The sequence below is a fragment of the Papio anubis genome, chromosome 20 (genome assembly GCF_008728515.1).
Source record: "Papio anubis isolate 15944 chromosome 20, Panubis1.0, whole genome shotgun sequence".
Lineage (NCBI taxonomy): Eukaryota > Metazoa > Chordata > Mammalia > Primates > Cercopithecidae > Papio > Papio anubis.
Window position 1 is genome coordinate 37,087,162 of NC_044995.1, and position 27,833 is coordinate 37,114,994.

General features: G+C 46.3%; 1 protein-coding gene across 1 annotated transcript in view; it reads left to right on the forward strand.

Annotated features, from left to right (window-relative positions):
* Positions 1-4,133: 4,133 nt before the first annotated feature.
* The window catches only part of SLC1A6 (solute carrier family 1 member 6), a 31,047-nt gene continuing 7,347 nt past the window's right edge, over positions 4,134-27,833 (forward strand). The window contains exons 1-8 of the mRNA XM_031659809.1: positions 4,134-4,294; positions 5,184-5,344; positions 6,446-6,449; positions 11,841-12,052; positions 12,882-13,019; positions 16,304-16,508; positions 21,098-21,140; positions 23,100-23,443. Of these exons, the coding sequence (XP_031515669.1) occupies positions 11,848-12,052; positions 12,882-13,019; positions 16,304-16,508; positions 21,098-21,140; positions 23,100-23,443 (935 nt within the window). The 5' untranslated portion in view covers positions 4,134-4,294; positions 5,184-5,344; positions 6,446-6,449; positions 11,841-11,847. The remainder of the gene's footprint in view (positions 4,295-5,183; positions 5,345-6,445; positions 6,450-11,840; positions 12,053-12,881; positions 13,020-16,303; positions 16,509-21,097; positions 21,141-23,099; positions 23,444-27,833) is intronic.

Genomic DNA, 27,833 nt, shown 5'->3' on the forward strand with positions numbered 1-27,833 from the left:
GAGTCTCGATATGTTGCTCCGGCTGGTCTCAAACTCCTGGGCTCAAGTAATCCTCCTGTCTTGGCTTCCCAAAGTGCGGCTGGGATTACAAGTGTGAGCCACCGCACCCAGCTACCCCACAGCCTTCTAGAGCTTAGAAACACACTAAGCACGTAAGCTTAGAAATGCTAGACAGCACTTCGGCAAAGTGCCTGGGACCATTTTAAACAGCAAAATCAACAAAAAACGTGAAAAAAGGAAAGGATGGCATTAAATAGGCCACAAATAGGATGCTTGTTCACCGTATGAGCTGAAACAAGATAACAGAGCGTGGTTTTATTGTACCTCAGCTACAGATGTTCACACTGTGCAGCTCAAAATGTTCATCTCTCTGCAAATGACCCAGAATAACTTCAAAATCTCCGCAAGTATTAATTTTGGGGTCACAAATACATGTTAGTGAGTGAGTGACTTTGCAAATACAGAATCCATGAATAATGAAAATCAACTGCATAAAAATTCCGTTTCCTTTTTATTAAGGCAGACATCAAAGCAATTTGAAAAAGTGTAAAACAACGTCACTCTTCTCTTTTTTTTTTTCCTTGTTTTGGAAAATACAGTTATTTTTCATAAAAATATGCTATTTTATGTTAACATGTAGTAGGTTTATTTTTGTTATGTCAAAATGAATAAATAAGTGTAGAAACACTTTTTCAGTTTTAATTTCTGATACTATAAAGATCAATAGCTGTAACCTATATAAACAAAAGCTCTTTGGGATCTCCCAGGATCTTTTTAAATTAAGACACAGTTTCTGAGAACAGTTTTAGATTTACATAAAAAATGAAAAGATAGTACGGACAGTTCCCATATACTCTCTTGACTTAGTTTCACTTGTTATTAATATCTTTCATTAGTATGGCACATGTGTATAATTACAACATTGTAACATTGATATATTATTATATTGATACATTATTAACAAAATGTTATTGTTAGAGATACTTTTTTTTGAGACAGAGTCTTACCCTGTTGCCCAGGCTGGAGTGCAGTGGCATGACCTTGGCTCGCTGCAACCTCTGCCTCTTGGGTTCAAGTGATTCTCTTGCCTCAGCCTCCCGAATAGCTGGGATTACAGTCACCCACCACCATACCTGGCTAATTCTATATTTTTAGTAGATACGGGGTTTCACCATGTTGGCCTCAAACTCCTGACCTCTAGTGATCTGCCCACCTTGGCCTCCCAAAGGGCTGGGATTACAGGTGTGTGCCACCACGCCCGGCCAATATGGATACATTATTATTGGTGAAAGCCCATACCCTATTCAGATTTCCTAATTTTTTCCTTATATCCTTTTTCTTTTCTAGGCTCTCACATTACATTTGGTTGTCACATCTTAGATTCCTCTTGGCTGTGACAGTTTCTGAGACATTCCTTGTTTTCTCATTTGTTAATTTTAATTTTTTTTTAGAGACAGGGTCTCGCTGTGTTGCCCAGGCTGGAGTGCTGTGGCACAATCACAGTTCACTGCAGCCTCAACCACTTGAGTTCAAGCAGTCCTCCCGCCTCAGCCTCCTGAGTATCTGGGACTACAGGGCGCCTGCCACCAAACCCTGCTCCAGACGTTCATTAATTTTTAATGACTGTTTTGAAGAGGACTACGCAGGTAGATTACAGGATGCTTCTCTATTGAAATGTGTCTGATGCTTTTCTCATGCTTAGGCTTCAGTTGTGGTTTCTTTGGGATTGTCCCTGATTGTTACGGGTGTAAAGGGTTTGCAAGACCCAATTGCCAGGGAACTATTGCTATTTTATTTACTTATTATTTTGTGTGACAGACCAAGGGCCCTGTTGTCTTCGCTGCTGAATCTCCAGCCTCTAGCACAGCCAAGTGCACAGTAAGTATTTGTGGAGTGAATGACTGTAAGAGGCAGGAGTTCAGAGGCAGCTCTAGGTTCAAGAAGGATGCAGAATCGTCCAAGCATAGTGAGTGACTGAAGCAGAGGAGTGAGAAGGTTGCAGGGAGGGGTTGCCAATGTGGTCCAGGGGAACCTGACACCAAGGACAGAGATTCAGCCTTAGCCATACATTGGGGAGCATTCAAATATACTGATGCCTGGGTCCCACTCCCAGGGATGCTGAAATGCTTAGTATAGCGTGTGGCTTGGGCATCAGATTTCTTCTCTTTCTTTCTTTTTTTTTTGGATAGGATCTTGCTCTGTTGTCCAGGCTGGAGTGCAGTGGTACAATCATAACTCACTGTAACCTTAAGTTCCTAGGCTCAAGTGACTCTCCTGCTTCAGTCTCCTGAGTAACTGAGACTACAGATGTGTGCCCAGCTAATTTTTTGATTTTTTTTTTTAAATTAGGGACAGAGTCTTGCTATGTTGCCCATGCTGATCTTGAACTCCTAGACTCAAGTGATCCTCTCTCCTTGGCCTCCCAATATGCTGGGGTTACATGCATGAGCCACCATGTCAGGCTGGCTTCAGAATTTTTGAAAGCTTTCCAGGTGATTTAAAAACACAGTTAAGTTTGAGAATCACCAATCTAGGAGCTGTTGCAAAGAAGCAGAGCTAGGGCGATGAATGCAAACAATTAGAATTGGGGCACCTGTTTCCTGGCTGTGTGACCTTGGACAAGTTATTGAACCTTTCTGAGCACCTGTCTGCGCCCTGAAAATAAAGGAAGTGATATTTACTTTATAGGAGTATGCAGATTAAATATAAGTATTAATAAAAGAGCCTGCCTAGTTCAGGAGGGTGCCATCAACACTTCATCAATAACAGCAACAATAATAAAAAACATTGAACGTGCATTGAGGTTTTTTTTTTTTTGACGGAGTCTCGCTCTGTCGCCCAGGCTGGAGTGTGGTGGTGCGATCTCGGCTCACTGCAACCTCCGCCTCCTGTGTTCAAGAGATTCTCCCGCCTCAGCCTCCCGAGTAGCTGGACTACAGGCATGCGCCACCATGCCCGTCTAATTTTTGTATTTTTGTAGAGACAGGCTTTCACCATCTTTGCCAGGCTGGTCTTGAATTCCTGACCTCAAGTGATTCATGCCCACCTCGGCCTCCCAAAGTGCTGGGATTACAAGCTTGAGCCACCGCGCCCGGCCTGCACTGAGTTTTTATTCACATGACAGACTTTATGCTCAGATCTTTAAATGGCGTTAGCTCTCAGGAGAGGCGGAAGATGTGGGAAGCAACCAAGTCACTGCCTTTCGAGAAGAAAAGCCGAGTGCGCCTTTCCTGGTGTGCTCTAAAGACAGCGAAGAATAATATTAATTACAATAGGAGCAACATTATCCATCTCCCATCTGCCCAATGCTTCGCGCTGGCATGGAGCATTTCCAGCCTCACGCGCTTTAATTTTCCCAGCTTTAATTTTCTATGGGGTCGGCCAAGTCATCTCCCTTGTTTAGAGGAGGAGGCCAGGCTCAGGGAGGGAGAGGGGTTGGCCCAAGGGCACAGAGCAGTCGAGTGGCCAAGGCCGGAAGGTGCACCCGCAGGGAGAAGGGGGCAGCGGAGCCATCTCCGTGGCTGTTGTCACTGGGACACTAGAGCCGCGCCTTCCCCAGGCCTCCGCCGAGGCTGCTGGCGCGGGTCCCGCAGTGCCAGGGCCTGTTCCCCGCGCTCCGCCCGGGATGCTGAGGCCTCCGAGGGCTCTGGAGACGGTTTAGGGGGCGGGGGCGCGGAGGCGCGGCTCCGAGCAGGGGGCGGGGGCTGGATGCCGGAGAGGCCACTCACCCCCGCCCACCCCAACTCCCCTCCCTTCCCAAACACGCGGTCCCCCTTCTCCCGCGCGGCTGCTGAGCCTGGGCTGGGCGCGGGGGAGGCGGGGGGCATCGCGGAGGGGATCCCGCCCCCTCCCCCGGCCGCCCGGCGCCCCCACACCCACGTAAGCGCAGGGTTGGCCCGGATCCCACCGGCAGCACAGCGCGTCCCGGCTCCGCGCCGGTGCCTCCACCGTCCAGTCCCCACGCCGGCGCTGCACCGTCCCTGGCGGGTCCCCGCGGCCCCGGCCGGGCGCTTCGCCGGGCTCCGGCTCCTGCATCCGGGCGCAGCGCGCAGGCCGAGGCGCTGGCAGGCCCCCCGCCGCTCCGAACGCTGGTGAGTGGGGGCTCCGCGGCTCCGCGCGGGGACTCGCTGGGGCTGCGGCGCGGAGGTTGCGGGCAGGTGGGGATCCGTGGCGCTGGGCTGAGGCGTGTGGGGCGCTCCCTGCACCCACGTCCCCACCTCTCTGCCGCCCTTTGTCTCTGAGCTCCTCCTTGCCCCTTAGAGCCGTCGCCTCTGCTTTTCTCCGGGTCGTTCTGGTGAGTTTCCTATCCCCTTAGTTATCCCCGGTCTCCCTGCCCCATATCCCCACCTCCCCAACCCGTGGCCTCCGCTCACAGGCATGTTTCCCGCACCGAGCCTGATGCCTCCTGCATTCATAGGGCTCGATTGCCTTCTCTGTCAGAGGGCTTATTTCACCAATTTCAGATATACCTGATGTGGCTGAGGCTGCAAGGGGTCTGGGCATTAGTGTGTGTGTGTGTGTGTGTGTGTGAGAGAGAGAGAGAGAGACTGAATTTGTGAGTGTGATCGCCGTCCTGAACAGGTGTGTGGAGCTGAATGTTTAAATGTGAGGATGATTTCAAAAGTCTGAAGTTTGTGTTTTGTGACCTAAAGAGTGTGTGTGTGTGTGTTTCTGTGTGTATGTAGGAATTGTGTGACTGTCACTGCCTCTGTAGGATTTAATCCACGAAGGGTGGTTGTGCAGAGCCACGAAGGTGTGTGTGGTTGTGTGTCTGAGGGTGTACATGAATGTGTGTGTGTGCAGAATTGTACGACTGTATGCCTGGAATTGCATTTCTGAAGGTGTGTGGTTGTGCGCCTGAGGGTGTACATGAATGTGGGAAGTGTGTGTGTGTGTAGGGATTGTATGACTGCATGCATGGAGCTGCATTTCTGAAGGTGTGTGTGGGTGCGTGTGTGGTTGTATGTCTGAAGAGTTTGCGTGTGACTGTCTGGGGTTGTGGATATGTCAATTGCATACAAGAGGTTTTCGAGGTTATGTGTGCCTGTGTGTGTCTGAGTGTGTGTGATGTACGTGGTTTCCATCCCATCTCTCTCTCCCCTCACTCACTCCTCTGGCTAGCACAGCATTGACATAAAATGTATAGAAAGCATTTTCAGTTTGCTCACTGTAGCTTGCTTTAGTTTTAGGGATGTAAGAGGCTCCAAGAGGTAGCCAACACATCTCGTCATATCGAAGTGTCTGGAGGTTGGGAGAACCGAGTGGGAAAGACCCATCCTCACCCCTCACCCTGTAGAGACTGGGGACACTAGAAGGGACATTTTCTGAGCAGGAAACCCAAGAGGTAAGTCCAAAAGAAAGCCTAGACCCAGGAAAGCCTAGAAAAGAGGGAGCCCAGGGTGGGGAAGAAGAGAGAGACCCAGAGAGGCCCAAGTGGAGGTTAAGATCACATTTCAAGTCAAACATTTTTAAAAACTAATATTATTATTAATTTGACAATCACAATGGTATAAACTTATAAGTGATGCAGACAAGAGAAAAATTGATAGTAAGACATTCTCACACTGTTGCATTTTATTCTTAATTTTGTGTGAGTTAGGTTTCTGCTTTTTATCAACCACAGTTGGCAACTATATTATAGTCATCAGGTGCTAAGGTGCTGTTTTCTTTTCTTTTAGGCAGGGTTTTATGCTGTTATCCAAGTTGGAGTGCAGTGGTATGATCATAGCTCATTGCAGCCTCAAACTTCCGGGTTCAAGCGATCCTCCTTCTTTAGCCTCTTGAGTAGCTAGGACTACAGGCACAGGCCACTATGCCTGGCTAATTTTTAATTTTTTAAAAAGAGATGGGGTCTGGCTATGTTGCCCAGGCTGGCCATGAACTCCTGGGGTCAAGCGGTCCTCCAAACTTCACTTCTCAAACTGTTGGGATTGCAGGCATGAGCCACTGCGTCTGGCCCACAGATGCTAAGTGTTGTCTGCTCTTCTCCAGGGGTCAGCAAATTTTTTTCAGCAAATGGCCCGAGAGTAAATATTTGGAGCTTTGTGGCCCATACACTCTGTCCCAACAACTCAACTTAGGCATTGTAGCTTGAAAGCAGCTGTAGACAATAGGTAATGAATGAGTGTGGCTGTGTGCCAATAAAACTTGATTTACAAAAACAAGCAGTAGGCTGAATTTGACTAGCAGACCATAGTTTCTCAATACCGTACTATGGCTTGTAAGGAAGAGAAAAGAACCGGACAAAACCCTAGCCTCTGGAGTTTTCCTGACTGTTCAGATCTTAGCTGAGTGATCTCTCTTGGTATCCACAGGCAACTTCCTGCTGTGGTTTAGGGACTGGAAACATAATATCCAGAGGAGAGGGAGGGATTGTACATTCCCTGTGTAGTCTGTAGTTCACTCCTTGGGATTTTTTTTTTTTTTTTTTTTTTTTTTTTCACAGCAAGGTGAGAAGCAGCATTGTGGTTTCAGGAGATGGATCCATTTGGAGCAGGATCCTAAGTGGCGCTTGGCATTCGGTATTTGGATTAGATCTAGAGGACACAGGGTCTGGAAAACCAGGGCAGATGTCCCATCCCTTGGATATGGTGGGGGAGTCGGGGAGGGCAAGGAAGATCTGAGAAAAACCAGTGGCAGCAAAACAAAAAGCCAGGCATCTACGTACTGGTAAAACAGAGACCTCCAAGAAACTCCCAGCTGGACCTGGTTGAATTCAGGTACTGGGGATGAGGCTGGGGTGGGGGTGAGAAAATATATCAGGGAGCCTTGATCCCTTAGGAAGTAGATGGGGAAGCTGCCGGGCGCTGTGGCTCATGCCTGTAATCCCAGCACTTTGGGAGGCTGAGGCCGGTGGATCACCTGAGGTCAGGAGTTCGAGACCAGCCTGGCTGACATGATGAAAACTGCCTCTACTAAAAATCAAAAAAAAAAAAAAAAATAAAAAATTAGCCAGATATGGTGGCAGGTGCCTGTCATCCCAGCTATTCAGGAGGCTGAGGCAGAAGAATTGCTTGAATCCAGGAGGTGGAGGTTGCAGTGGGCTGAGATCATGCCACTGCACTCCAGCCTGGGCAACAAGAGCGAAACTCCGTTTAAAAAAAAAAAAAAAAAAAAAAAGGAAGTAGATGTGGGAGGTGAACACATTCTCTTTATAGGTGTGACAATCCCAGGCAAACCAAATAGGTACAGAGTCCAGTACAGGATACAATATTTAGTGTCTTTTTTTAATTTACAGAGTTTTTTTTTCTGAGTCAGATGAATCTGGTGTATTGCTGGGGAAACAGACAGCAGACTCTGAAGGAGAAGTAAAAAGGGTTTGTCATCAGACTATTTATGAAGATACTAGCAGAGAGGAGGACCCAGGGAGATCCAGGGTTATGGCGGAGGACTGTCCCATGGGAGCAGTGGTCTTAGGTAGATGAACACAGCTGCTGCCAAGTAGGGGCCTGGCACAGGGAGCTGGGAGACAGGAGAATAAATGCTCCATTTCAATCTCTTCCCACCCTCCATTCTCCTGCTGCCTTTAAAAGAATTTTGTGGCTGGGCGTGGTGGCTCACGCCTGTAATCCCTGCACTTTGGGAGGCGGAGGCGGACGGATCACCTGAGGTCAGGAATTTGAGTCCAGCCTGGCCAACGCGGTGAAACCCCATCTTTACAAAAGATACAAAAATTAGCCAGGTGGGGTGGCGGGTGGCTGTAATCCCAGCTATTTGGGAGGCTGAGGCAGGAGAGTCACTTGAACCTGGGAGGTGGAGGTTGCAGTGAGCTGAGATGGTGCCATTGCGCTCCAGCCTCAAAAAAAAAAAAAAAAAAAAAAGAAAGAAAGAATGGTGTATACATTTAGAGGGTACAAGGGTAGTTTTGATACATGCATAGATTGCATGGTGATGATGTTTGGGCTTTTAGTGTAATTGTGTGTGTTGCACCTATTAAGTAATTTTTCACATCCCATCCCCCTCTCACCCTCCCACCCTTTCTTTCGAGTTTTCAGTGTCTGTTATTTCACTCTATGTCCTTGTGTATACATTATTTAGCTCCCACTTATAAGTAAACATGCGGTGTTACACTTTGCTTCTGAATTATTTTGCTTAAGAGAATGGCCTCCAATTCTATGTATGTTGCTGTAAAGAACATTTCATTCTTTATTATGGCTGATTAGTATTCCATTATATACATAATGAAACATAGATACGATAACATAATCAACAATGTAGCAAGAAAATGTGATAGCGATATAAATGTGATACAGGTCTGTTTATCTATAATGTGACACACTTATCTGTATCACATTTTCTTTAATCGTCCATTGGTGGACACTTAGGGTGATTCCGTATCTAAGTGATTGCAAATATTGCTGTGAAGAGACATACCAGTGCAGATATCCTTTTGATACAATGATTTGTTTTCCTTGGGGTGGATATTCCGTAGGGAGGTTTCTGGATGGGATAGTAGTTCTATTTTTAGTTCGTTGAGAAATCTTCATACTGTTGTCCTTTCCACTGGGCAGATCGAAAGGGAGCCAGTGGGAGAGGGAGCCTAAGAGTGGGTCTAGAAGGAAGAACAGAATTCTCAGTATGCCTGGAGGAAGGGCACCACCCTTCCTTGGTTATGAGAACAGTGTAGGTTAGGAGGTGTAGTACCTATAGCACACAGTGCTTTTAGGGACCTACAGAAACGTCTTCCCTTCCTTCCCTCCTTCCTTCCTTCCCTTCATTTCTTTCCTTCCCTTCCTTCCCTCCCTTCCCTCTCTTCTCTCCCTTCCCTCCCTTTCCTCTCTTCTCCTTCCTTCCTTCCTTCCTTCCTTCCTTCCTTCCTTCCTTCCTTCCTTCCTTCCTTCCTTCCTCTCTTCTCTTCTCTTCTCTTCTCTTCTCTTCTCTTCTCTTCTTCTTCTCTTCTCTTCTCTTCTCTTCTCTTCTTTCTCTTCTCTCTCTCTTTTTTTTTTTTTTTGACAAAGTCTGGCTCTGTCACCCAGGCTGGAGTGCGGTGGTGCAATCTTGGCTCACTGCGACCTCTGCCTCCCAGGTTCAAGCGATTCTCCTACCTCAGCCTCTGGAGTAGCTGGGATTACAGGCGTGTGACACATCCAGCTAATTTTTGTATTTTTCGTAGAGATGGGGTTTCGCCATGTTGGCCAGGCTGGTCTCGAATTCCTGACCTCAAGTGATCTTCCCGCCTCGGCCTCCCAGAGTGCTGGGATTACAGACGCGAGACACTGCACCCTGGCCATTTTCATTTCTTTTTGTTCCCTTTTATTTTGAGTTGATACGAAATACTTGTACATATTGGTGGGATACAGAGTGATATTTCGATACATGTATACAATGTGTAATGATCAAATCAGGGTAATTAGCATGTCCATCATCTCAAACATTGATCATTTCTTAATGTGCGAACGCTCAGAATCTTCTCTACTGGCTTTTTGGAAAATATAGAATAAATGATCATTAACCATAGTCCCCCTAGGGTGCTGCAGAACACCAGAACTCATTCTTTCTCTCTAGCTGTAGTTTTGTATCAGTTAACCAACCCCGCCCCATCCTCCCCTCCCGCCTGCCCTTCCCAGCCTCTAGTACAATTCTACTATTTCCCTGATATTTTCATCTCTTTTAAAATTAGAAGACAGAAACAAGCGTTTAGGTGAAATAAAATGCTATAATGTATAATATTAACATATTCATTTTAATTTTTATTTTTTTTAAGGGTGGGTGCGGTGTCTCGTGCCTATAATCCCAGCACTTTTGGAGGCTGAGGTGGGAGGATCACTTGAGCCCAGGAGTTGGAGGCTGCAGTGAGCTGCACTCCTGCCTGGGTGGCAGAGCGACATTCTGTCTCTGGTCTTGAACTCCTGGGCTCAGGTGATCCTCCCCACTCAGCCACCCAAGTAGCTGGGATTAAAGGTAGGAGCCACAGCAGCTGGCTCCATTTTAAAAATTGAGGGCAAATTCACATAACACGGAAGCAACCATTTGAAAATGTACAATTCAATAGCATCTAGTATTTTCATTATGTTGTGCAATAATTATCACCTTTATCTTGTTCTGAAATAATATATTTTTCTTTATATGAATGCAGTTGTAAAACAGAATTTTAATGTAGGCTTTTTTTTTTTTAATGAAGAAAGGGGTGCACAAAGAGAAGTTCCTCAGGCCCACGAAAATCACAATTTCTAAGCTGCGCTGTACATGCGAAGTGTTTAGTTGGTAGACGGATGGGCAGGTTTTAATTTTTATATGCATTGTGTTTAGTGTTGTTGAAAAATATAATTCACATTTCAAGTAGGGGTCTAAAATTTCCATTTTACATACATTTTTAATTTTAATTTTTAAATAATTATTTATTTATTTTTATTTTGAGACAGAGTCTCACTCTGTCGTCCAGGCTGGAGTGCTGTGGTGCAATCTCTGTTCACTGCAACCTCCACTTCCCGGGTTCAAGTGATTCTCTTGCCTCAGCCTCCTAAGTAGCTGGGACTACAGGCACCTGCCACCACGCCTGGGTAATTTTTGTATTTTTAGTAGAGGCGGGGTTTCATCATGTTAGCCTGGCTGGTCTCAAACTCCTGAGCTCAAGTGATCTCTCCGCCTCGGCCTCCCAAAGTGCTGGGATTATAGGCGTGAGCCACCGTGCCTGGTTCGGTACAGTTTTTTAGATAAGTGAATTAGGACACATGGATATCGCCAAATATAAGGAGGAGACACCAAAGTCTGCAGTTTGGGAAACAGCAGTACAGTGCCTGCCACCCCAGAGGGGCTCATGCACATCATGCTGTGGCCAAGAGTCATTATCATTTCATTCCCAAAGGACTCCCCGCTCTCCGTGTTGCTCACCTGGGCATTCAGGCAGAGTAGCTGCATTTACTGGGCACCTGCTCTTCGCCAGGCGCCTGCTGATTTTGTCCTTGTGAAAAGCCTCCAGGCTGGACACAAAACCGTGTTAATTTAGAGGACTAGCCTCCAGGTGCTTTGTCTAGGGCTCCATATGCAGCTGGTACTTCACAAAGGCTTGTTAATTTCCTTTGAGCCGCTGGGGCAGCCCCCAGAGGCTTGTGATAATCTCAGTGAAAAAAGAATGGGCTGGAGTCAGGGAATGTCAAAAGGGTCCATTATTTTGTGGTTTCCTCCTCTTCCCAGCCATTCCCAGGAATGATTCTGGAGACTTGACCTTTTCCTGCCAAGACCTGATCTTAGAACCCCAGGCAGCGCCTCAGGTGTCCTCAGATGGGCACATCTTAACAGACTGACCTTCCCCCTCCCCTGCCTCTTTTTTTTTAAGTTTTATTTTTATTTATTTGTTGCTCTTAGAGACAGGGCTGTGCTCTGTCACCCAGGCTGGAGTGCAGTGGTGCAATCACAGCTCACTGCAGCCTCAAACTTCTGGGCCCCAGCGATCCTCTTGCCTTGGCCTTAGAAAGTGTTGGGATTACAGGTGTGGGCCAGTGCTCCTGGCCTTTGTGCTTTTTTGGAGGGGTGGAGGTCTCACCATCTTGCTCAGGCTGGGAAGATCATAGCTCACTGTAACCTTGAACTCTTGGGCTCAAGCGATCCTCCTGCCTCAGCCTCCCAAATAGCTAGGACTACCACCCCCAGCTGTTTTTAAATTTTAGAAACAGGGTCTCACTATGTTGCCCAGGCCAGTCTTGAACTCCTGGGTGCAAGTGATTCTCCTGCCTCCGCCTCCTAAAGTGCTGCGATTACAGGCCTGAGCCAAAACACTCAACCACCCCCGCCTTCTGAGAGTCCTCAGGAGGCGCTCATCACTCTTCCCAGCCTTCGCCATCTGCCCACACCTACCTTCTGTCCTGGCCCTCACCAGCCCCAGGCTTCTCTGTTTCCCGCAGATAGACCATGAGCAGCCATGGCAACAGCCTGTTCCTGCGGGAGAGCGGCCAGCGGCTGGGCCGGGTGGGCTGGCTGCAGCGGCTGCAGGAAAGCCTGCAGCAGCGAGCACTGCGCACCCGCCTGCGCCTGCAGACCATGACTCGCGAACACGTGCTGCGCTTCCTGGGCCGAAACGCCTTCATCCTGCTGACGGTCAGCGCCGTGGTCATCGGTGAGCTCTGCCTCCTGGAGGGCGGGGACTTCGGGGAAAGGCGGGGACTTCAGGGAAATTCCTGGCCCCTACACATCTCTTCGCTCCACTCCCTCATTCTCACCTGCACACACCTCCCAGTCCCACTAGCCACCCTCAACCCCACATAAAGACACACCACACAGATGAATATGCATGTGTGCAAACACAACTGTGTGCACACAATGTCATATGCATATCCTTGTGTATACACACACACATATATATACACATATACAATGTACAAACACACTTTGCACACACACATATGCATGCATTGAACTTATAGGTGCAAACACAGAAACTTACATGCACACTTGTGCATGTGTATTGGAACTTATAAACACATTCACATCTCCACATACGTTCTCCTGAGTACTCGTGCACACACTTACGAGTTTAAAAACCACATACATTCGCATGTTTGAAAATAGTAACATACACACAAATCACACCTATAGATGTCCAGGAAAACACGTGTGCATATTCATGTGTATATGTGCCTGTATACAGACACCTATGCCCGTTTACAAGTGAACGTCTACCGTCACATATCCTGGATATGTATACACTTACACATTTACATTTACACAGACATGGACACACATTTACACAGTATCAGTATGGTAACCCATACATGCAGACACTTCTACAATGTCTACATGCATCAGTGCACACACAAATACACACACTCATAGGATATTTCTCTTCCTCACTCCCACCCTTGCCCTAGCCTTCTTGGGGTGGATGGACCCTGCCTAGGGCTGGGCAACCCAGACTTCAGTCCATGGACCCCTTCTTTTGACCTTAGGAGTCAGCCTGGCCTTTGCCCTGCGCCCATATCAGCTCACCTACCGCCAGATCAAGTACTTCTCTTTTCCTGGAGAGCTTCTCATGAGGATGCTGCAGATGCTGGTGTTACCTCTCATTGTCTCCAGCCTGGTCACAGGTGAGAGAGCCCAGGCCAGTGTTGGCCTCCAAGACCCATCCAGAGCCTCAGCTTGAACCCACAGCCAAGGCCATCCCAAGCATGGGACCACTTCCTTGGTGCGGCACCTCAAACGCGGAGCCTGCGTCTGGTCCAGGGTCCTTGGCCAAGCAAAGCCCAGGTCCCGATCGGTCCCAGGTTCCAGACCCCATATGACCCCACCCCACTTAACTCAGTAGGCTTCCTGTCCATTTCCTTGGAGGTAAAAATGCCAGCTTGCAAGGGGCTCAGTATTACCCAGAAGTGAGAGAAGGTCTTAGAGGGGCAGCCAGGGAGAGTGGCCGGGATATGGTGTGGATGTGCAGGGAGTAGAGTGTAGATTAGGGTGTGGAAGGTGCATGAGATGGAGGTGACAGCTTAGTGGGTAGAGGGTGGGGTGGGAGTATGGTTGGCTTATGCAGGGGTCCACAAACTTTTGCTGTAGAGGGCTGGATAGTAAACATTTTCAGCTTCAAGGGCCATACGGTCTCTTCTGCAACTAGAGTTGATCCTTGAACAATTTGGGTGTTAGGGGCACCAATCCCCACACAGTCAAAAATCCACATATAACTTTTTTTTTTTTTCCTGGAACCTCACTCTGTTACCAGGCTAGAGTGCAGTGGCACCATCTCGGCCCTCTCACTGCAATCTCCGCCTCCCAGGTTCAAGCGATTCCCCGACCTCAGCCTCCCAAGTAGCTGGGACTACAGGCGCGCACGAACGCGCCCGGCTAATTTTTTCTATTTTAGTAGAGGTGGGGTTTCACCATATTGGCCAGGATGGTATTGATTTCCTGACCTCATGATCTGCCCACCTCGGCCTCCCATAGTGCTGGGATTGCAGGCGTGAGCCACCACGTCGGGCTCACGTGTAACTTTTGACTCCCGAAAAGCTTAACTGCTAATCGCCTACTATCGACTGGAAGCCTTACAGATAGCATAAACAGTTGGCTAACTCATATTTTGTATGCTGTATGTATTATATACTATATTCTTTTCTTTCTTTTTTTTTTTTTTTTTTTTTTGAGACGGAGTGTCACTCTGTCACCCAGGCTGGAGTTCAGTGGCGTGATCTCGGCTCACTGCAAGCTCCGCCTCCTGGGTTCACGCCATTCTCCTGCCTCAGCCTCCTGAGTAGCTGGGACTACAGGTGCCCACCACCATGCCCGGCTAGTTTTTTGTGTTTTTAGTAGAGATGGGGTTTCACCGTGTTAGCCAGGATGGTCTCGATCTCCTGACCTCGTGATCCGCCCACCGGGGCCTCCCAAAGTGCTGAGATTACAGGCGTGAGCCACTGCGCCCAGCCGTTATATGCTATATTCTTAAAATATAGTAAGCTAGAGAATATAATGTTATTAAGAAAATCAGGCCAGGTGAGGTGGCTTATGTCTGTAATCCCAGTGCTTTGGGAGGTTGAGGCAGGAGGATTGCTTGAGCGCAGGAGTTTGATATCAGCCTGGGCAACACAGTGAAACTCCAGCTCTACAAAAAATAAAAAAATCAGCAGGACGTGGTGATATATGCCCATAGTCCTAGCTACTCGAGAGGCTGAGGCAGGAGGATCACTTGAACCCAGGAGGCTGCAGTGAGCTATGATGGTACCACTGCACTCTAGCCTGGGCGACAGGGTGAGACTCTGTCTATTAAAAAAATGATAAGGAAGAGAAATTTTATTTACTATTAATTGAGTGGAAGTGGATCATCATAAAGATCTTCATCCTCATTGTCTTCATGCTGAGTAGGCTGAGGAGGAGGAAGAGGAGGGCTTGTCTTGCTGTCTCAGGGGTGGCAGAGGCGGAAGAAAATCCATGCATAAGTGTACTCGAACAGTTGAAACCCATGCTGTTCAAGGGTCAATTGTACTCAATTCTGCCACTGTAGCACAAAAGCAGCCATAGACAATATGAGAACAAATGGGCATGATGGTGTTCCAATAAAACTTTATTTACAAAAGCAGGCAGAGGGCCGGATTTGGCATGAGTAGCAGTTTGCCAATCCCCGGATTTGGGGATGGGGAAGAAGAAAAAAGCATGAAGAAATGGTTTCTTAGGTTGGGTTTCCTGGAAGCAGAGCCGGACTGAGATGGAGATGTCTGCACAGATGATTTATTGCGGGGTAGCTCTCAAGAGAAACTCATAAGGGAGTGAGGGAAGTGGGACGGGACTGGGAAATCAGTGAAGCAAAGATGTGGGTTTCAGAAGAAGGCTGGCCTGTCAACCTGATTCCATGGGGAGCTCTGGAGTGTGAGCAGAGCCACAGAGTTGAACCCCTCCCCAGCTCTGCTGCCACCTGAATCAAAGGAGTTGGCCATTGTGAATCCTTGCACGGTCATTCATTGGCTATAGGTCTCCCTTGGGGTTTTTGTGGGCAAGGCAGTTCCTGTTTTGTTGGGGGCAATTCTCAGGAGAAGGAGAAGGGGGCAGCCTGAGCTATTTGTAGACAGTGCTCTTGGGGCTGAAGGATCAGCATATTGGCTTGGGAAAGGGTGTAGGAGTGGAGCACCAAGAATATGTGCTACAAAGGGTGTGCAGTGAGGTGGGTTGGAGGGAGGTGGGATTTTGGGATGAATAGTGGGATGACAAGCGGAATGAAAGTTAGGTTATGGGCCAGGCGCAATGGCTCACGCCTGTAATCCCAGCACTTTGGAAGGCTGAGGCGGGTGGATCGCCTCAGGTCAGGAGTTCGAGACCAGCCTGACCAACATGGTGAAACCCCGTCTCTACTAAAAATACAAAAATTAGCTGGGCGTGGTGGCAGGCGCCTGTAATCCCAGCTACTCGGAAGGCTGAGGCAGGAGAATTGCTTGAACCTGGGAGATGGAGGTTGCAGTGAGCCGAGATGGCACCATTGCACTCCAGCCTCGGCGAAGGAGAGTCCGTCTCAGAAAAAAAAAAAAAGAGAGAATAGAAAGAAAGAAAGTTAGGTTATGGTGCAAAACAAGAGGAAACAAGAGTTAATAGGGGATGGGGTGAAAGAGTGGAAAAGATTGGCTTGGAGTAGAGGGAAGGCAGTAGGGTAGTGGAATGCTGCTTGGGGTAAGGGTTGGGGTGAGTGTGAGGGTGTGTATTTGGAAAATAGAATGGAAGTAGAAAGATGGTGGTGCGGGTGAATGGGTAATGGGTGGGTTTTGGGGTGGGCTGTAGGAAAAGGGATGCTTGGTGGGATGGCTGTTGAGTTGGTAATATGGGGAGGGTGGAACGGATGGCTAGGAGGGCTGGTGTTGGGTATGCATGGAGCTGCGAGGGGACCGCATCATCTGTCCTGCAGGTATGGCATCCCTGGACAACAAGGCCACGGGGCGGATGGGGATGCGGGCAGCTGTGTACTACATGGTGACCACCATCATCGCGGTCTTCATCGGCATCCTCATGGTCACCATCATCCATCCCGGGAAGGGGTCCAAGGAGGGGCTGCACCGGGAGGGCCGGATCGAGACCATCCCCACAGCTGATGCCTTCATGGACCTGATCAGGTATGCCGACCTAAAAAATCACAATATACAGATTTGGAAAAGGAGACTTTATTTGTTGTAAAAGGTTATAGCCTGCAAAGCGGTCATCCCACAGGCTGGGAAGGATGCGTCTGGTCAGGATCAGAGACAGGCACTTCTAAGGAGGAGGGGTTGGAGTAGGAGCTTTATGCTGGATAGGTTGGCTAAACATCCATATTCAACAGGTTGTAGGAGGAGCTATGAATATTCATGTAGGTGACCCTGATGCATGCATATTGAACAAAGTTGCATGTAACATATGACCCCATGTCCACTTTGGGGTGGAGACTTAACATTTAGTTAACATTTAAATGTATCACATTTCGACTTTATACATCAAAAGGTCTTTTCAGGACACGAAGGTACCCAAATGCACAGCCTCTGTCAATGAGCCAGAACCAGCCCATGGTCGGTGGTGTTATCAGGAGAAAGTTACTGAAATCGGTCTCTTGCCCAATCAAAGCTGTAGTTACGGCTGGTGGAACAAGGGCCCCGTTAGTCCTTGTCTGTGAGCTTATGAGTTGTAATTATTTTAATATTGCTTATCTTAAGGCTAGTGTTTGTTTCACTCCTAGAGAAAAAGAAGAACCTTTTGGCAGCTAGAACACAATTTATTATTTGAGTGTAGGGTGCATGACTTCACCCCTGCCTGGCATGGCCTTACATCCTGCTTAGAGTTTGGTATCTTAATGACACAAGGAGCGTGTTCTATCAGTCTTATGATTTCTGTTTTAATTAATTTAACACCCTAATTTAACATTGATGTGGGTTAGTTGTTGTGTCTAGATTATAAAAGGGAGAGGGCATAAGGAGATGTGTCTGACCTCCTGTCCCATCATGGCCAGGAACTCAGTTTTGTTCTGGGGTCCACTTGGCCACGAGAGAGTCTGTTCAGCTGTTGGCGGTGGTGGTGGCTTAGGTGTTACTTTTAGTTTACAGGTGACTGTACTCATTTTGATATGATTTCTGACTCTACTTAAAACAACTCATACTCAAGGAGAGACAAAGGGGACAGGCTGCTGCAGGCTGGACATAGCAGCACCCATAGTACCCATTTTTGGTACCCAATTTCTGCCCTGGAGCCTTGCATATATTCTCCAACGGCAGCTGCTGCTAGAATATGATCTTAGGATATGACCCTCAAGGTGAGGTCAGAACAGCTGGTGTTTCCCTAAGCATCACTGGAGGGGGAATGATTCTCTTAAAGCAGCATGATTTTTTAATTTATATTTTATTTTATTTTTTACTTTAAGTTCTGGGATACATGTGCAGAACGTGCAGGTTTCTTACATAAGTATGCATGCGCCATGGTGGTTTGCTGCATCTATCAACCCGTTATCTAGGTTTTTTTTTTTTTTTTTTTTTTTTTTTGAGATGGAGTCTCGCTCTGTTGCCCAGGCTGGAGTGCAGTGGCCGGATCTCAGCTCACTGCAAGCTCTGCCTCCTGGGTTCACGCCATTCTCCTGCCTCAGCCTCCCGAGTAGCTGGGACTACAGGTGCCCGCCACCTCGCCCGGCTAGTTTTTTGTATTTTTTAGTAGAGACCGGGTTTCACCGTGTTCGCCAGGATGGTCTCGATCTCCTGACCTCGTGATCCACCCGTCTCAGCCTCCCAAAGTGCTGGGATTACAGGCTTGAGCCACCGTGCCCGGCGTCATCTAGATTTTAAGCCCCACATACATTAGGTATTTGTCCTAATGCTCTCCCTCCCTTTGCCCCTCCCACCCCCTGAAAGGCCCCGGTGTGTGATGTTCCCCTCCCTGCGTCCATGTATTCTCATTGTTCAACTCCCACTTATGAGTGAGAACATGCAGTGTTTGGTTTTCTGTTCCTATGTTAGTTTGCTGAGAATGATGGCTTCTAGCTTCACCCATATCCCTGCAAAGGACATGAACTCATTCTTTTTTATGGCTGCATAGTAGTCCATGGCATACGTGTGCCATATTTTCTTTATCCAGTCTATCCCTGATGGGCATTTGGGTCAGTTCCAAGTCTTTGCTATGGGAAATAGAAGCAGCATAATTTTTAAAAAAATTAACTAAATTTTTGATTTTTATTATTTAAAAAATATTTTGGCTATTAATAGTTGCCTTTACTCTTTTAATTGTTTTTATTTTTATTTTTGCACTCCATCACCCAGGCTGGAGTGCAGTGGCATGAGCTTGACTCACTGCAACCTCTGCCTCCAGGGTTCAAGCTATACTTGTGCCTCAGCCTCCTGAGTAGCTGGAATTACAGGCGCGTGCCACCACACCAGGCTAATTTTTGTATTTTTAGTGGAGACAGGGTTTCACCATGTTGGCCAGGCTGGTCTTGAACTGCTGACCTCGAGTGATCCACCCGCCTGAGCCTCTTAAAGTGCTGAGATTACAGGCGTGAGCCACTGTGCCCGGCCTATGAAAAAATTTTTAATTTTTAATTTCAGTAGCTTTTGGGGAGCAAGTGTTTCTTTGTTACATGGATGAATTATATAGTGGTGAATTCTGAGATTTTAGTGCATTTGTTCGCTAGTAGTGTACGTTGTACCTAATGTGTAGTTTTTAATTTCTAACTACTCTCCCCGCCTCCCGCTTCTGAATTTCTAGTGTCCATTATATCACTCTGTATGTTTTTGCATACTCATAGCTTAGTTCCCACTTATAAGTGAGAAATACTGTATTTGGTTTTCCATTCCTGAGTTACTTCACTTAGAATAATGGCCTCCAGCTCCAACCATGCCACAGACATTATATCTTATTTTTTATTTTTATTTTTATTTTTATTTTATTTATTTATTTATTTTTTTGAGGCGGAGTCTTGCTCTGTTGCCCAGGCTGGAGTGCAGTGGCGCAATCTCGGCTCACTGCAAGCTCCGCCTCCCGGGTTCACGCCATTCTCCTGCCTCAGCCTCCCGAGTAGCTGGGACTACAGGCGCCCGCCGCTGCGCCCGGCTAATTTTTTCTATTTTTAGTAGAGACGGGGTTTCACCATGGTCTCGATCTCCTGACCTTGTGATCCACCCGCCTCGGCCTCCCAAAGTGCTGGGATTACAGGCGTGAGCCACCGCGCCCGGCCATTTTTTATTTTTTTTTAGACAGAGTCCGACTTCTCACTCTTGTCGCCCAGCCTGGAGTGCAGTGGCACGATCTTGGCTCACTGCAACCTCTGCCCTTCGGGTTCAAGCGATTCTCCTGTCTCAGTCTCCTGAGTAGCTCGGATTAGAGATGCCCGCCACCATGCCCAGCTAATTTTTGTATTTTTAGTAGAGACGGGGTTTTATCATGTTGGCGCGGCTGGTCTCCAACTCCTGGCCTCAAGCGATCCACCCATCTCAGCCTTCCAAAGTGCTGGGATTACAGGCGTAAGCCACTGCACCCAGCCTATTTCATTCTTTTTCATGGCTGAGTAGTATTCCATGGTGTACATATATCATGTGTTCTTTATGCACTCATCAGTTGATGGGCACTTAGGTTGGTTCCAGTTCTTTGCAACTGTGAATTGTACTGTGATAAACATATATGTGCAGGTGTCTTTTTGATACAGTGACTTCTTTTCGTTTGAATAGATACCCACTAGTGGGATTGCTGGGTGGAATGGTAGATCTACTTTTAGCTCTTTAAGAAATATCTCCACCAGGTTCAGTGGCTCATGCCTGTAATCCCAGCACTTTGGGAGGCTGAGGCGGGCAGATAACGAGGTTAGGAGATTGAGACCATCCTGCCTAATATGGTGAAACCCTGTCTCTACTAAAAATACAAAAAATTAGCCAAGCGTGGTGGCAGGCACCTGTAATCCCAGCTACTTGGGAGGCTGAGGCAGGAGAATTGCTTGAACCTGGGAGGCGGAGTTTGCAGTGAGCCGAGATCGCACCACTGCACTCCAGCCTGGGCAACAGAGCAAGACTCCGTCTCAAAAAAAAAAAAAAAAAAGAAAAGAAAAAGAAATCTCCATACCATTTGCCACAGAGGTTGTACTAATTGACATTCCCACCAGCAATGTGTGAGTGTCCCCTTTTCCCCACATCAATGCCAACATCTATAGTTTTTTGACTTTTTAATAATGACTGTTTTAGCTGGAGTAAGGTGGTATCTCACTGTGGTTTTAATTAGAGCAGCAAGATTTTTGCCACCCAGATTCAAGGCTAGCCTTGGTTCTACCTTAATCATGGGCCTAGGGGAAACCTAAAGTTAAAAGGGTTTAGGAGTTTTCTGTGGATTTTTGAGGCATCACTGAGACACGTGTGTTTGAATGAAAGTCCTTGAGGTGATGCAGGGCTCTGGCCACGTGCTCAGACAGACCTGGATTTGAGGGTCATCTGCACCTCTTAGCAGCTCTGTGGTTCTGGGTAGCTTACATCAATTCTCTGAGCTTTGGTTTCTTTCTATGTGAAATGGAGCATTAAATAGCACTTACGTCTGGGGTTATTGCAGTGTTTAAACAGATGATAGCAAGATGCTTGCTCAGTGCCCAGCCTAGAGGAAGCATTCATGTGCTGGCTGCATTACTGTTGTTCTTGGTGTTAGTATTACTGTTATCACCCTAGATGCCCTTCCACGGTCTAACCACTTTCCTTCTTCTGATGTTTCTCTGCAGAAATATGTTTCCACCAAACCTTGTGGAGGCCTGCTTCAAACAGGTCAGGGGGAAGTACACAGTTTGATCAGGGAGATTCGGAGGGTGGCGGGAGCTTGAGGCTGAAGGGATGGTCCGAGGGTAAGAGGTGGGAGGAAGGGCCGGACAGAGCAATGGGCAGGGGTTCTAGAGGAGTCTAGGAGAAAGGATGTATTTTCCATGGTGATCTGGGAGGGTTAGGGAGAAGGACTTAGGTCCGAGAACGGTAGCTCAGGCTTGTAATCCCAGCACTTAGGGAGGCCAAGGTGGGAGGATTACTTGAGGCCAAAAGTTCAACAACAGCCTGGGCAACAGAGTGAGACCCTCTGTCTTTAAAAAAAAAAAAAATAGATTAAAAAAAAAATTAGCTGGGCACGCCTGTCTCAGCTACTTGGGAGGCTGAGGTGGGAGGATTGCTTGAACCCAGGAGATCAAGGCTCCAGTGATCACACCCCTGCACCCCAAGACCGCATCTCAAAAAAGGGCAAAAAAAAAAAAAAAAAAAAGAGAGGACTTAGGCCAAGGACTTCCTGAGCACAGGGCTAGAGGAGGCATCGAGGCTGGTGTAGAGATTCCAGAAATTTTGACCATAGATGGTTGAAGGGAGAGGCCCTCAACTCTGGTTAAGCATTGCCCAGGGAGCTTGTGAACAATTCGGAATCTATACTACTTCAACACATTGGCTGTTCACTTCCTCATTCATTTATTCAGTCACTTATTCTTCAAAAAACATATTTTTAATTTATTTAAGTTTAAATTCACACAAAAATTATATGTATTAATGAGGTATGACGATGTTTTGAAATATGTCTGCATTGTGGAGTGGCTCAATCAAGCTTATTAACATATCAATTACCTTATATACTTATCATTTTTTGCAATAAAAACACTGAAAATCTACCCTTTTGGTGATTTTCAAATACACAATACATTGTTATTAGCTAGAGTCACCATGTCGTATAATAGAGCTCTTGAACTTATTCCTCTTGTCTAGCTGAAATTTTGTGTCCTTTTACCAACATCTCCCCAGTTTTCCCTGTTTCCCAGTCCCTGGTAAGCACTATTCTATTTTCTGCTTCTATGAGTCCAACTCTTTTAAATTCCACATATAAGCGAGAGCATGCAATATTTGTTTTTCTGTGCCTGGCTTATTTCACATAGCACAGTGTTTTTCAGGTTCAACCCTGTTGTCACGAATGACAGGATCCCCTCCTTTTTCAAGGCCAAATAGTATTTTGTTGTATATGTATACCACATGTTCTGTGAATGAATCCATTCATTCACTGATGGATACTTACGTAGATTTCATATCTTGGCTATTGTGAATAGTGCTACAATAAACACTATTCACAATAGTGAATAGTGAATAGTGGGAGAAAAGATATCTCTTTGAGATACTGATTTCATTTCCTTTGGATATATACAGTTGTGGGATTGCTGGTCCTATGGTAGTTCAATTTTTTTTTTTTTTTGAGACGGAGTCTCACTCTGTCGCCAGGCTGGAGTGCAATGGTACCATCTCAGGTCGCTGCAACCTCCGCCTCCCAGGTTCAAGCGATTCTCCTGCCTCAGCCTCCCAAGTGTCTGGGACTACAGGCGCGCACCACCACGCCCGGCTAATTTTTGTATTTTTAGTAAAGACAGGGTTTCACCATGTTGGCCAGGATGGTCTCGAACTCCTGACCTCATGATCCGCCTGCCTCGGCCTTCCAAGGTGCTGGGATTACAGGCGTGAGCCACGCCCGGCCGGTAGTTCTATTTTTAATTTTTTGAGGAACCTCCATACTATTTTTCATAATGGGTTTACTGATTCATTCACTCATTCTTCCACGCACTGTTCAAATCATTCATTCATTCATTCAGTTCTGCTGGATAAGATTTTCCAGGGTGTGGGAACTGGGAATCAGTGGTCTCAAGGAATTTCTCCAGGCGATTCTGATGCATCCGCTGAATTGAGTCTGGGCGCAATCTCTCTCTATTTCAGTTCAAGACGCAGTACAGCACGAGGGTGGTAACCAGGACCATCGTGAGGACAGAGAACGGGTCTGAGCTGGGTGCCTCCATGCCTCCTCCATTCTCAGTGGATAACGGAACCAGCCTCCTGGAAAATGTCACTCGGGCCTTGGGCACCCTGCAGGAGGTGCTGAGCTTTGAGGAGACTGTACCCGTGCCTGGCTCCGCCAATGGCATCAACGCCCTGGGCCTCGTGGTCTTCTCTGTGGCCTTTGGGCTGGTCATTGGTGGCATGAAACACAAGGGCCGAGTCCTCAGGGACTTCTTCGACAGCCTCAATGAGGCTATTATGAGGCTGGTGGGCATCATTATCTGGTGAGTCCTGGTCCGTGCCCATGGGAAGATGGAGCCAGTGCTGGGAAGTCAGGCTATGGGGAAGCTGCTGAAGGCTTGCTGGGGACTTTTGGTCATTCATTTATGTATTGGGTAATTTATTTACCCACTCATCAACTCATTCACTCATGTCTTTCTGCAATGATTTCGTCACTGGTTCACTTCCTTGTTCATCTGTTCATTCATTAATTCTTCTATGCATTGGTTAGTTTCATGGAATATCTCACTCTTTCATTCATTCGTGTCCTTCTGCAATGATTCATTCACACATTCACTCCTTTGTTCATCTGTTCATTCACTCATTCTTCTATGCATTGACGAAATCACTCATTCAGTGATTTATTCATCTACACTCATTCTTCCATGCATTGATTTACTCATTTCCTCATTCATTTGTTGATTCTTCTACGCATTGGTTAAATCACTGGCCAACTCACTAACTCATTCATTCATTCACACTTTTCTGCAATGATTTGTTCACTTGTTCACTCCCTTGCTTATCTGTTCATTCACTCATCCTTCAATGCCTTGACCAAACCATTCACTGACATTTATTTATCTACATTTATTATTTCATGCATTGGTTTCTGGATTTATTTGGTCATTCATTTATTTTTAAAAATTAATGTATTTTTAATTGACAAATAAAAACTGTATATATTTTCATGTGCAACATAATGTTTTGAAATATCTCTACATTGTGGAATGGTTCAGTTGAGCTAACTAACATAGACGTTACCTCACATGCTTATTTTTTTGTGGTGACAACACTTAAGATCTAGGCAGGGTGTGGTGGCTCATGCCTATAATGTCAGCACTTTGGGAGGCCAAGGTGAGAGAATCATTTAAGCCCAGGAATTTGAGACCAGCCTGGGCAACATGGCAAGACCCGTCTCTACAAAAAATACAAAAAAGTTAGCTGGGTGTGGTGGCATGCACCTGTAGTCCCAGCTACTTGGGAGGCTGAGGCAAGAGGACAGATTGAGCCTGGGATGTAGAGGCTTCAGTGAGGTGTGATTGCCGGGGTGACAGAATAAGACCCAGTCTCAAAAAAAAAAAAAAAGAGAGAGATCACTTAAAATCTACTCTCTTTGTGATTTGCAAGTACATGATACATTGTTTTTAACTATACCTACCATGTAGTCCAATAGATCTCTTGAACTTATTTCTCCTATTTAAACAAAATTTTGTATCCTTGGTCAACATCTCCCCAACTTTCCTTCCCTGTGAGTCCCTGGTAACCACCATTTTATTCCCTGCTTCTGTGAGTTTGATTGTTTAGATTCCACAGATAAGTGAGATCATGTGGTATTTGTGGTATTTGTCTTTCTGTGTCTTGGTTATTTCAATTAGCATAATGTCCTCCAGGTTCATCTGTGTTGTCACAAGCGACGGGGATTTATTCATCTCCTATGCATTGGTTAGTTACTATTCATTCATTCATACCTTTCTGCAATGATTTATTCACCCACTTACTTCCTCATTTATCTCTTCACTCACCAATAAATTCACTTATCATCCTCATTTTTCTATCGGTTCATTCGTTTTCTTATTCATCTATTCACTCTTCCATGCGTCAGTTAATTCCCTCATTTATGCATTCATTCACTTGTAAATTTATTTACAAACTCATCCATGCATTAGTTAAATCATTGATGGACTCATCTGTTTATTTACTCAGTTAAGTCATTTATTCATTCTAATTCATTCCTTGACCCACTCATTCATCTATGCATTTGTTATTCTTTCATTCATTTACTCAAGTACTCTCTTCATTCACTCATTTGTTCATGTATTTGTTCACTCAGCTACTAACTTGTTTCATCTACTTGTTTCCTTGCTTTTTCATCCACTTGCTAATCCTATCCTTCCCTTCCCTTCCCTTCCCTTCCCTTCCCTTCCCTCGTCTTTCCTTCTCTAAATTCCTTCATTCCTTCAGACATTTCTTTATTCACTCAGCAGGCATTTTCCCAGGCAGACTTTGTCTTGACCTCTGGAATACAGAGACACAGTGCACTCATACTTGTCCTCAAGGAGCTCACAAAATCTTAGGGGAGACAGACACATTGTAGATCAATATAACACAAGGTGGTAGGTTCTGTAGTAAAGGAACATTTAAAAAGTGTTGGGAACATGGAGAAGTGAGCAGTGAGTAGAGGGGTACACAGTGAATGCTTTCTGAAGAGGGAGTCATGAAGAAGGTCACCTGTTAACTGCATCTTGACAGGTGAGTAGGACTTCAACTGGACAGTGAGAGGGGAGACGTATTTCAGGCAGAGAGAAGAGAACATGCAAAGCTTGAAGGTACCTAAGTTGTTTGGAGAGTGGTGGGGCATTCAGGAAGGTGAGAGCATGGGGTAAGTTGGGAGTGGTGGTGGACGATATTAACAAAGCTGTCAGATCCCAAATGGGAGAAGACTTTGTACGTCATCCCAAACAATTGGAAAGTTGTATAGTGTTGTATGTAAAATGTTTATTTAGAAACAGAATGCCTGTTCCCTAGTGCCGCAAAGAAATAGCACTTGAACATAAATTTAATTATCTCAGCAAGGCAATTTTTAGCTTCTGCAGAAAGGGTGCTCACTGCAGATGGAACAATGGCAAGAGCACACCTGAACAAAGGAGGGAAGCAATTTTTATCCCTTACTCTGTTTGTCCCTGCTACTGTGTCCTGTCTCCATTGGCTGGAGCCAGACCTTACAATCTAAACTAAAACCCAACTGGCTAATAACTTAAAACTTTTCTAAGTAGGTAAAAGCAATGGAAAACAGAGGAAAAGAGGAAGTTGCTTACAAAAGGACTTAGAAAAAGTAATAACATTCTCAAATAAGGAAGGGGTATAGGCTGCGAGCTGGGACGTGCCTGTGAGCACATCCAGCACCGATATCTTTGTTAAACTACAAGGACGTAGAATGTACTATGTGCCTGTGAACGTGTCAATAGCTACATAGGATAGGGCTTAACAAAAAGTTACTAGCATAAAGTAAGGAGGCTTGAAGGAAGTTAGTCTTTAAAAGAAACAATTTTTAACACTTAAGATTTGTTCTTTAACAAGAAGGGAAACTTTGAAGACTACATATAAGGAACTTGAGGCCAAGTTGAGGGCCTGGGAAAGCATTTGAAAGGAAGGGGAGTGGGGAGCTTATTCAGGATAAGCAGATAATTAACAAGGAACAATGAAGGCTCAGCTAAATTGGGAACAATGAATGTATAGCACTGTCATTGGCATGACTGGGTGAAATGTCCAGATTTGCCAGGTGGCTGAGTGTAGGGGGTAAGAAATCATGCACAATTAATCTTGGGCTGAGGAATTTTGCAGGGGATGAGATGGAAGGATGGAGGTGAGAAAGTTGAGAGAGGGATTACTCAGAGTAAGCACAGGGGTGGATCTAGTCATGTTGACTTGGAGAAGACTCAGCAACTACTCGCCTGGGCTAACTGAGCCGTTTGGAGAACACAGATGTGACTGGAGAAGTCCCTCACATCCTCATTTTTGACTCAAGCTATTGTACCACCTTCCCAAGAGGTCCCCGCCTCCTCCAAAACATCCATGATGAACGTGAGTCAAAGTAGATTTCCTTTTTTTTTTTTTTTTTTTTTGAGATGGGGTCTCACTCTGTTGCCCAAACTGGAGTGCAGTGGTGTGATCTTGGCTCACTGCAACCTCCACCTCCTGGGTTCAAGTGATTCTTCTGCCTCAGCCTCCTGAGTGGCTGGACTGCAGGCACACACTACCATACCTGACTAAGTTTTGTATTTTTAGTAGAGACAGGGTTTCACCATGTTGGCCAGGCTGGTCTTGAACTCCTGACCTCAAGTGATCCACCCTCCTCAGCCTCCCAAAGTGCTGGGATTATAGGCATGAGCCACCACGCCTGGCTGTAGACTTCGATTTTTAAAGAGAGAGGAGTACCCCTGAAGCCTAGAAATGAGATGATGGTGCCGATGGCAGAAACTCACATGATTGACCAGTGGGCTGGATTGTGGGGAAAACAGGTGAGCCCCTGATGAACTTGCTTCTTTCATCTTCTTTATTCTCCTTTTTACTCACTACTCCAGCCACACTGGTCTTCTCTCTGGTCCTCCAGCACTCCTAGTGCATGCCCATCTCAGAGTCTTTGCATTGTGCCTGCAATGATTTCTCCCAGACACCCAGGGTACCTTCTTATCATGTAAAAGCTTAAATGTCACCTCTTCAGAGAAGCCCTCTCTGATCATCTGCTCAGAAGCAGTCCCATACAGTGACTCTCCTTTGCTGTTATCACCACTTGAAGTTTGTAATTGGTGCGTTTCTATGTGTACCTCTTGCTTTCCCCATTAGAATGTGTCTTAGTACATGTCAGCTGCTGTAACAAAAATACATAGACATTGT